The 11,154-nt window shown below is 35.1% G+C and overlaps 1 protein-coding gene across 1 annotated transcript in view; it reads left to right on the top strand.

The window, feature by feature from the left end:
* Positions 1–2,831: 2,831 nt before the first annotated feature.
* ankha (ANKH inorganic pyrophosphate transport regulator a) overlaps positions 2,832–11,154 on the top strand; it is a 29,985-nt gene continuing 21,662 nt past the window's right edge. The window contains exons 1-2 of the mRNA XM_049463298.1: positions 2,832–3,345; positions 10,324–10,540. Coding sequence (XP_049319255.1) covers positions 3,250–3,345; positions 10,324–10,540 — 313 coding nt within the window. The 5' untranslated portion in view covers positions 2,832–3,249. The remainder of the gene's footprint in view (positions 3,346–10,323; positions 10,541–11,154) is intronic.

Raw genomic sequence — 11,154 nt, 5'->3', positions numbered from 1 at the left:
ACTGTTTTTGAATCTGTTAGTGTTCTATTAAATGGGTTCTTTTGATAAAGAAATGTATTACAACAAATGAAATTATATTTACTTGTTTTCAGTGTATTAATTGAATGAATGAGTGGTGTTCCAGTCTGAAGGAGGCCATATGATACACAGTGCACCACTGAAGCTCTGTGTCGTTATATGGTCACTTTTATGCCCATTACAAGGAACTTATGGTCTAACGTAGATTTTTTTTTTCTAAAAGGTGATTAGCTTTATATTTTACATGAGCGAGCCTGAGGCTACAGTGGCAAAGGAAAACTTCCTACATGCGTTAGGAAGAAACCTTGAGCGAAACCTGGCTCAGAAGGAAAACCCATTCTCCTCTGGTGACACCAGATGATGAAATGACAGTAAGAAGAGATGTATGAAAAATAAGGAAAAATTAATAAAAACAAATTCTTCCAGATCATTTAGAAAGTTTCAAAATATTAACTACTTATGATTTTAATTTAACTCCAGCAGGAGCAGATGATGTTTGTGTCAATAGTTTGCTTATTGTATTCATGTGCTCAACTGATGTGTCTTAATTTAACAAAGGACTATATTCAAATTAGGTTCTTTATGATTTCACACAGAACTCATACAGAAGTCTCAGGATATTAAATTTGAAATGATTTACTTGATTTTGATGTAAACTGCTGATGATTTTTAATTTGCAGGGTTATTCGGCCATGAAAAACCTGGAAAAGTAATGGAATTTGAAAATAGGAATTTCCAAGGCTGGATATGTTTTGGAAAAATAAAAATGTCCAGAAAGATTTTGAAAAGCCATGGAAATTTGGTATAAAATCTTTGTGTTTCAGTTTATTAAATGAGAAAATCTATTTTGAACTAACAAATACATCAGCTCAGAGTTAATTCAGTAATTTAGCCCTACACAATGGAGCTCTCTGGATCTGACACACATTTCAATTTTAAAGATTGTGTGTTAACATTTTATAAGATTCATTTTTGGCCTACAATATTATATTAATTTTTTTATAATTATATTTAATTATAGTTTTAGTTTTAGTTGATTTTTGGTTTTATTGTCCATGTCTGCACTGATGTTTTAAAAATCCTATGATCATGAAAATTTGCCTTGAAGGCATGGAAAAGTCATCAAATGTATTGGTTAAAATGTGTATGAACCCTGGTTTTTGAATCCATAGTTTGTGTATTTTATTTATATGCTCAATTGATGTGCCTGTAGGTGGTCTGTCTTACCCATATATGGGCCAGGGCCTTTTAATGTAGATAAATTCACCCATTACTGTTCCATTTTAGTCGTATTCAACAGTCACATTTTACCAAAAGTCAGGTTCATAAAAATGATCATAATAATAGTAATAATAATAACAACACATTTACCATATTTAGATAAGCAGTACAAAATAACATATTTGCTGGAGAAAAGATGAATCTGTGGGAAAGTTTATGGGCGCGTCTAAACCGTGTTTTACGGTAGCCGCTGATCTCGGTCTTCCAGCAGAGACTAAAAATAGAAAAGAAACGAGTTTTACTCCTCAATAAACATAATTTAACCAGCTCTAAACAAACACCATATACACCAGAAACACAACTACCGATCTGTGAAACAGTGTGACATGTTGGACATGCAGACCGTTCTCTTATTAACCCTTTCAGACTCTGCGTCCATTACAATGAATATCATGTTAGAGAGCTGTTGTGCATCAATAGACCATGAATCAGCTAATAATCAAGTTTATAAACCAATAAAACAGTAGAGCTTGATCCCGCCTTCTGCATTGAAGCAAAGAAACAACTAATTTTTACTAACTAAATTTAATTTAAAACAATGTTTTTTTACTGTTTAGGAATGTTTTTGTTGACATAAAAAGGTCAATATAAAATATAAATAGTACACACAGGCTTCACACAGACAAACCAAGGAAAAATGTCCATTCAAAACAAAATGTTATCAAATGACCCCATTCAATTCTTAAAGAAGCTTTTCTATGCAATTAAGTATAAAGATATATTACTATGCATTTGGAATAATGGGAGGTCAAAATTAGGTTTTACATAAACCATAATTTGACATACTGAATTATTGTGTGTACACCTTCGATGAACAGGTGTATTAAGGCATTACATAGTAATGGCCACCAGATGGCGGCAAAGATTAATAAAAAAAAAGCAAAATATGATTTTCTTATATATCAGACATTATTTTTTTATATATCAGACATTCCACAGAAAGGTGCCACTACTAAGTATTAAGTTATAGATAAGTAAAAAAAAATATTTATAGATAAGCTAAATCATGTATTATTTTCTTTCCAAGAAAAAAAAAGTTTGTGGTTGTAAGGTAGTAAAATGTGAAAAGTTGTATGGGGTATGGATACTTTTACAGGCTACTGTATCTATGTATTTACTTCACTCAAGTACATATATATATATATATATATATATATATATATATATATATATATATATATATATATATATTTTTTTTTTTTTTTTTTTTTACTCCAAACGTTAATAATGTTCTCACGTACTTCTCTGTTTTGGCAAATCATAGGGAGTTATTTCTTTCCACTGAACTACTAAAACGTGAAATGACCTTTATTATAGTTTTGTTTTCACTGTAAAAAAAATCTCACGCATTTCCCTTTTCTGTGTCACTCTCGCTTCTGTTGATTGGAGCTTCTCGAGCTCTCCAAACACTCGTGGAAGTGCTGAGGTTGGGCGTGGCGTGATGGGCGAGGGCGTGGTCTGTGTGACGTGGGCGTGGCCTGTGTGTTGTGCCGCCCCACGTGTGTGGTAAAAAGGCTGAAATGTCAGCGGTGAGGCTGAGTGTTGTGGGAGCTGCTGCTGCTGCTGCTGTGGAGGAGAGCTCCTGCAGGGCTATGGTTTGAGAGGTGAAGTTATCGGCAGTGTGGCGCGGTGAGCTGAAACTGAGGGGAACATTCTGGACTGAGCTCGAGCTGTGAAAGAGTTTTCCACTGTGAAGCTGCGGAGGAGAAGTTCTCACACTAGATAACTAGTTAACTAGATAACTGCAGCTCTCTGTACTGAGGAGGGGAGGTTTAGGTGGCAGAGGGAGGTGTTGACTGGCTGCTGGGGCTGCGGTGGGTTTGAGTGTTGTTAGAAAGGTCAACTAAAGTCAACTACCGGTAACTAAAACTAGCTGCTGCTGCTGCTGCTGTTGTTATTTCTCCAGCCTGATGTGAAAGTGAGTAGAGGAGCTCTCCTCCTGCAGGTATCATGGTGAAGCTGACATCCCTCACCTCCTACTGGCCTCTCATCAGATTCCTCCTTCCTCTAGCCGTCACCAACATTGCCATCGACTTTGGAGAACAGGTAAGAGACTTAAACTAGTGAAGAGTGTCCAAAAACTCTCTTATTTTACAAAAAAGGAAAAAAGAAAAATGCATGTATGAGTGTATGCAATATTTATTTATCAGCGAGTTTGTACACACCATAAAATCTGTGTTTTTATTATTTTAAATTTTTATCCATTGTAGATTAATACTAAAGTCATCCAAACTCTGAAAAATGTCAAACAAACCAGTATATGTTTTATATTTCATTTTTCAAAGTAGACACCTCTTGTTTAGATGACAGGTTTGCACATCTTGGCATTTTCTCAGAGTTAGTCACATGGAATGATCAGCTATCAGATAACAGCTGTGCTGAACTTGTCAAGAGTTAATTACTTGAATTTCTTGCCTCTTAATGTGTTTGAGAGCATCAGATGTAAAGTTCTGAAGAGGTAGAGTTGGTATACAGTAAATAGTTGTATGTAAGTAATGTAATCCATTTTATGGCACTACACAATTCAGTAAACAAAAAGGTCAGTCAATCCAAAAAAGAACTTTCAAGAACTTTGAAAGTATCTATAAATGCAGTCGCAAAGACCATCAAAAACATTATAATGGAACTGGCCCTCATCAGGACCAGGAAAGAACACCATGTACACACATTTAAGTGTACTATATGTTTCCTTATGTGTTCCTTTATAGTCTGGATGACCTCAGTATGAATTTACTATGTAGAAAACATTGAATGAGAAGGTGTTTTTTCAGACTTTTGACTGGTACAGTATATACTACTTTTTATTTCATAATAAATTTCAAATAATATAACATTAAAATAATGAGGACAAACTACACACCAAACTAAAGTGCAGAATATTTAGTGCAAACATAAGCAATTATAGCTTTACAGTATATAATAAAGTATACAAACATTATCACAATATGGATTTTTTTGCTTTAAAAATGACTACAAAAATATTGCACACCTCTATTATGCACCATGAATAGGCAATATTTAAAGGAGCAGTGCCTAAGATTTTTTTTTATAAATAAAATTTAGTAGTATTCCCGAGATTCTAATAAATGGTCTCAGTGTTCTGTCACAACTATCCAGATAATGTCCAATGTCCAAAGAAATCTGGAAGGTTTGTTGGCTGTAATTTCTCTCTACATTATGAATGTCCCACAGCAATTTTATATATAATTTACATTAAACCAAATTAAAAGGACTCTTCCACCTGATATGTGCAGTTACACATTCTCACCAGAGAGGTCTCTAAATCCTAGAAGCTTCAAAACTATTGAATTCTTGCTTTAATGTTATAATGATGTTTTAATGACCTGGCTGTTTAGGTTACTGTTCCTTTAAGACTCCTGCCTGCTGAAAAGAAACATTGTGTCCAGCTCAAGCTGGTCAGGCTGGTTAAACTGGTTGACCAGCTTAGATTTTAACTAGTATAGGGTATGTTTTTGCATGAGTTTCATGGTTAAGTTGCTTTACAAACATGACCAACCTGACTGAGTTTTACAACTACTAGGATCGAGCATACCAGCTTCTGCTACCAGTCTTGAGCTGGATTTTTCAGCAGGACTGTAATGTTCCTCTATTTTCTCTACTGTCCAAGAGGGTAATTGAGGCCAGGGTGTGGCCTTATCACCACCGCACCACACCGCACTGCACCTCATCCCCAACTTCCCAACTCATATGGATGGAGCTTTGTTAATTGACAGGTTTATAGCATCAGTTGCGCTTGAGCAAGAATGGCAATGTACAGAAATCTGTCCCTCATTGTTTTTAGCTGGTGGAACCTTTAGCAGATGAAGATTTTTTTTTGTTCTAAACCATTTTCTATCTGAACATACTTTTGCACAGTAGGCATGTTCAAATGTTTTTTCTGGGGGGACTTTTGATGAGGGTCATATTTGTGTATGCACAGTAGAGTACTGCACCAGCACTCCTGGGCAAGGGTAAGGAATTATGGTCCTCGGACCTCAATTTACTGCATATATTTGGAACTTTGATGAGTTGAATTATGAGTGTTATAGCACAGACTGTGCAGCAGTGCACCCCTGCTAAATATATGTTACTGTGAATACGATCTGATTTCCAAAATGCAGTACTTTCATATTTATGTATTATAAAATAATATATAATATTATACACTTACATGTGTGCACTTTGCATGCTGTACTTCGCCATACACACAATGTGTCATTTAACAAAAAGTCATTTGTTCTGTCTAGGGTTGTGTCATTTATGACCCAACATCGCGATGGATGGTAACCATCACAATGCCACGCCCACTTTTTTTCCAGAAACATTCACATACTTTTGTTACTCGCCCCTTAAAAAATGTACAAAAGAAAATAAATTATGTAATTTCTATTATTATTAGAAAAATAACAAACAAAAATGAACCCAAAATTTTGAAAAAAATATAATCTAACGAATTTCAAAACATAGAAACGAAAAACATTAAAATGGTTTTAATATAACAGCTGGATCAAACAATTTAGTCAGTCATAAGGAACACGCACGCGGCATTGCGATTTAAAAAAAAAAATAATAATAATAATAAATAAGGTCCTATCAAGTGAAGTAAAATATATGGTATTAAAAGGTATAAAATTCACATATTTATTGATATTTAATCAAGAGAAATCAGGCAAAATGCGCCCCTTAAAAAATTACAAAAGAAAATTAATTATGTCATTTCAATTATTATTAGAAAAATATTAAACAAAAATAAAGGGATGTAATACACAATTATCCCACATAATTCATAATCTGTATGTATTCTTAGCTTTTGTATTTATTTACTTTATTTGTCTGCGTTTTTGTAATTGCATGTATTTGTCTGCCAGACTGCCAATAAGAGGGCCAGCTTTCTGTACAGTTTGTGCCATTCTTGCTCAAGCGCATCTGATGCAATAAACCTGTCAATTAACAGGTTTATTTTGTCTTATTGGCTGTTCAGACTGGACAGCCAGAAACCACATGAAATGCCACATGTGGATTTTTACAGATGCGTCTAGCCAATCAAATGTGACTCCCCTTTGTTCAGATATGTTTGTGATGTCCAGACATACAAATTCAATCTGATCAGTAGCAAATAACAGTGTGGGCTGTCATCTCCGCAGATCTGATTTGAAGCATAAAGTCTAAAAAGCCTTAAACCAGGGAAATTGGCAAACTATGCCATCTTTTGCAGGTAAACAGATGTTTTAATTACAAATTCTAGCAATCCTGCAAGCAGGTCTGTCTGAAAGATGACTTCTGATTGATGTATCAATGTTTGAGTAGTCTGGCTACAGTCTTTATAAAGCTTTGGAATTTGCATCGCTTGACCTTTCCTTTTCTGGTTTTGAACAAGCCATAGCCCTAACCAGAGCCAATGCTACCAAAGGCTAACACTACCTTTAAGGGCTATTAGTACCACAAGGGCTAAGACCTCCAGGCTTCTATTCACTATTGCCTTGCAAATAAAAATGATGTTGTTTTTTATTATACGCAGATCAGGGCTATATTATAAGAGCTTCGTATTTCATGATGCAATAACTTTTTGTCTGTGGTACATTCTATTCTACATCTATTAATGGACATTTATGCACACTGTCTTCTTGTGTCTCTCTTGTTTTACTGCGTTGAGTACAGTATGTGTGAGTGTTTATATAGATACAGGCACATGTAAAGCAGCTGCCCTTGTAGTTCATCTGCATGCTGATCTTCAGTACCAAAACACCCCAAAATCTGCCAAGCAATACAATGCTGCATTAATGGAACTTGCATTATAATGCATTGAGTACTGAACCAATGCATTACAAAAAATAACTGCACAATTTAAGTATGTAAACAACAACTATAGTATCTAAAATCTATAGCTACTGTATTACTGCTACTGTATACTAGTTTTACAGTTTTTTTGGGATACACAGTGTTTACATTTAATACCTCAAAAATACCTTAATACATTTCATTGTGACTCGAATTTGCCTGGGCACCCTATTTAAATATCCCAGTTCAGCCCAACCAACAGAACAGTAGCATCAGTCTACAGTCTCAGTAGAGTTGTGGATGTAGCTCCATGTTTGGAAGTTTATTGTTACGATTAGAGCTGAAGGTAAACGGCACATAATATTTAGTTTTTTATTAGAATATATCGAAAATAGAAATAATGCATTTGCATAGTCTAAAGTCGAATTTGAATCTGAAAGGCTTTTGTGTTTATCCTCTTTGTGCTCTCTATAGCCCTGTTTACACCTGATCACTTTATGCATTTTGAGAATCAGGATTTTATCAAGATTAGGGGTGGGCGATATGGCTCTAAAATAATATCACAATATTTCATGGTATTTTCACGATAGCGTTACTTTTGGCAAAATGACAAAACACTAAATTAGAAAAATAATTTTGAATTTTATTATTGCATGCACTATATGGCTAACTGAGATATCAAAAATATATATTTTATCAGATTTGTAACAGAAGTCAATGATCCAGAATGTCATGATACTAATAATGCACTCCAAATATCTCCATATATCCAGGATTAAAGTAAAATAAATGTTACTGGACAGATACAATTTGTCTCTAGTAGATATATAATGGGAAATGAGAACAGTGTGATTACTTATTTTGCCAAAAACGGCAAAAAGTAGTACTCTGATGTGATAATTAGGGGTGGGTGTTATGGCACGATATTTCAGGGTATAATATAATTTACGATATAAATTTTTTTTGGCGATATTATCACGTACGATACAATTTGTAACACCCCTAATCTGGATATATAAATGCAAGACATAAAAATGCATACACACTTAAGACACATTCATAACAGATACACAAATCCAATCACTCAAACCACTTCAGGAGGTGGTCTAAGACACATTCGAGTCACATGTTATATCAGTGTAAATGCATCTATACCTACAAGACAAATTTAACAACCAAAACTCCTCCCAGTTCATTGAAAGCACCAGTAATAATTGCTTTGCTACAAGTGAATTTGGACATTCTATTCTACACAGTAACCAAATTACAGTCTGATGAAATAATGACTCATTTGGCCATCAAATGTAAAGGCGTGTGGCTTCGCTTCATACCTGCATCAGGGAAAGTTTAAGGATTTCAGGAGACTTTATTGTCATTTGCATCACATGCAAACATGAGGTGGAACAAAACTGGGATTTCATGGTCCAGTTCCACCCTAAAAAGCAATTAGTAAGCAATATAATAAAATTTAAATTTAAAATAAAGAATAAAATAGATGGCATAGATAAATAGACATAAGAAAGTATATACTTAAGTTATACTTATTTAGTAACTAACCTTAAACTGAAAACTATTTTGTGCTGTATATATTATATACAACTTATGGGTATATTATTACGCTACAACAATAATAATCAGGTGTGGACAAATACTTTAAGATTTGACAGATATTTCAAACCACAATTTTATTTCCACAGGGTTCAACTGCATTATCATTTTACTTTATGTATAACCTTCTACAGTTATCTTCACCTCTTCCTAGCTAATCCAGGTAAAATATGGGCATTGGAATCGACCCACAACTCCCATTATCAATGCACATCTTCCACATATCAGTATGTCAATCTGTGCCCGTCTTCACTCTTTACTGAGTAATTGAGTTAGTTTGGATTGTGGTGTGTAGGCCTCCCAAATGTACGTGCACTGTCATCCTCTCTTACTATTCCTGTTCTGGGACAGCGAGTTCCCCTATCGAGTATGTGTGTGTGTGTGTGTGGGGGTGTGTGTGTGTGTGGGTGTGTGTGTGTGTGTGTGTGTGTGTGTGTGTGTGTGTGTGTGTGTGTGTGTGTGTGTGTGTGTGCGTGTGTGTGTGGAAGGGAGGGCAAGGGATTAGTCTTACATAATGTCAGGGTGTAAAGGAGACTGTATTAATAGAAGCTGGTCACCTCTGAAAGACAACTGTGTGGGTTTGACAGAGAAAGCTGAGGCAAGAGTGTGACTGAGTCAGGATTGTGCTGATACTGGTTGAGGTGTGTGCTGGTTCAGGTGAAGTTGCTAGGGCTGTACAATTAATCATATTTTTATTTCTTTTTTTAATGGTATTTTTCATTTATTTTTTATTGTTATTATAGTTTTCATGATCAACACATCAAAAGAGTTGTAATGCCATTGTCAATAACTGCAAATAAAGTTAAATGGTATAACCAGCATACAACAACAAAGGGAGCGATTTACACCGCAGACTCACACGAAATAATAAAGCTGGAGGTAGAGCGAGGTAGAGAGAGGTCCACAGTGAACACACACACACCAAACTACTTTTTAGCATCTGTGAGCTGCTGTATCGGAACCGAGTCGCTGCGCTTTTCTCCGAGCGCGCTTTGATGCTACTCGGCAATGCTGGATCAGCAGCAGCTCAAAAAAAATGGCAAAGTCTCTGGGGTATTACAAGGGATAGGAGGAGTCCTAATGAGTGGGTTGGGTAATTGGCTTAGGAGAAAAGGAGAAAATAGGAAAAAAATAGAAATAAGTTTATATATATTTAAAAAAAATAAGTTATAAACACAGACATGTGGATATTTAGTGTATTCTTATGGCAGTGTGAATAGAGGGCACCCAATCCAGGAGCTCATTACCATATTTGGGTCTTACAGGTACAGGAACAGGAATGCAAATGGTCATGTGCAATTGATTTCCACCTTTTCTGTTTTTGTACATGAATCACACACACATTTTAACTAAACTGCCAGCAATAAAATAAAGAAAATACTAAATTATAAATGGTGAATGGTGAAATGGAGCAAAAATGTCTAGGTCTTCATCAACCCTTAAACATTCCTAGCAGGAGTGATGCCCATATGAATGTATGAACTGTTTTCTTCATGTACAGTGTTAGTTCAGTCTTAAATTATTTTGTCACTAGTTTATCTTCATGATTCAGAAACTCTGCTGTTACATTTTTGCTTCCCCAGTATATTGGAGTACAACATATTCATAATCTGTCCTTTTCTTTCACTTCTCCCACAGGCTCTGAACAGAGGAATCGCCTCAGTAAAGGAGGACCGTGTGGAGATGCTGGCCAGCTATGGACTGGCCTACTCTCTAATGAAGTTCTTCACAGGACCCATGAGTGATTTTAAGAGCGTGGGATTGGTGCTCGTTCACAGCAGGAGGGACAGAAATAAGGCTGTGCTCTGTATGGCTGTGGCTGGAACCATAGCAATGATCCTCCATATTCTCATAGGTATGTATGTGTGTGTTGAGTTTATGAATAACTATGTTAAAAAATGTTATATAAATGAAACTTAAAAAAAATAAATACATAAATAATGAAAACACTTAATATTCCAAAGGTTTGAAATCATTGCATGTCTAAATATTGTTAATAATAACTGGTACAGTATAACTGGTTTGAACATTGTTTCAAATTGATCCTCAGGGACATGTGGATGGTGCATATTTTTGCTGCTGTGTGCTACAGGTTGAGTTGCAGCAAAAATGTGGACTGCCTGGGAGTCCCTGAGGACCAGTTTGATCACAGCGTAAAGTATTTTATATGTTTAAGTTAAGTATTTAGAAAACAACAATATGTTATAAATTGATAAATAATATACAGATACAGCTCTGGAAAAAATTAAGAGACCACTTCAAAACGATGAGTTTCTTTGATTTTACCAAATTAAAAACCTCTGGAATGAAATCAAGAGGCTTTATTTGAGGTCTGAAAGCTCTGCATCTCATTTTCTGCAAATACATGCTCTCAAGGACAATATTTTTATGATAATTTTTATAATGATAATATATTTTCTTAGAAATGTTGTCCGTAGTTTATAGAATAAAACAACAATGTTCATTTTA

This window comes from Astyanax mexicanus, chromosome 1 (assembly GCF_023375975.1).
Source record: "Astyanax mexicanus isolate ESR-SI-001 chromosome 1, AstMex3_surface, whole genome shotgun sequence".
Lineage (NCBI taxonomy): Eukaryota > Metazoa > Chordata > Actinopteri > Characiformes > Acestrorhamphidae > Astyanax > Astyanax mexicanus.
This window is presented reverse-complemented; position numbering and strand designations above follow the sequence as displayed.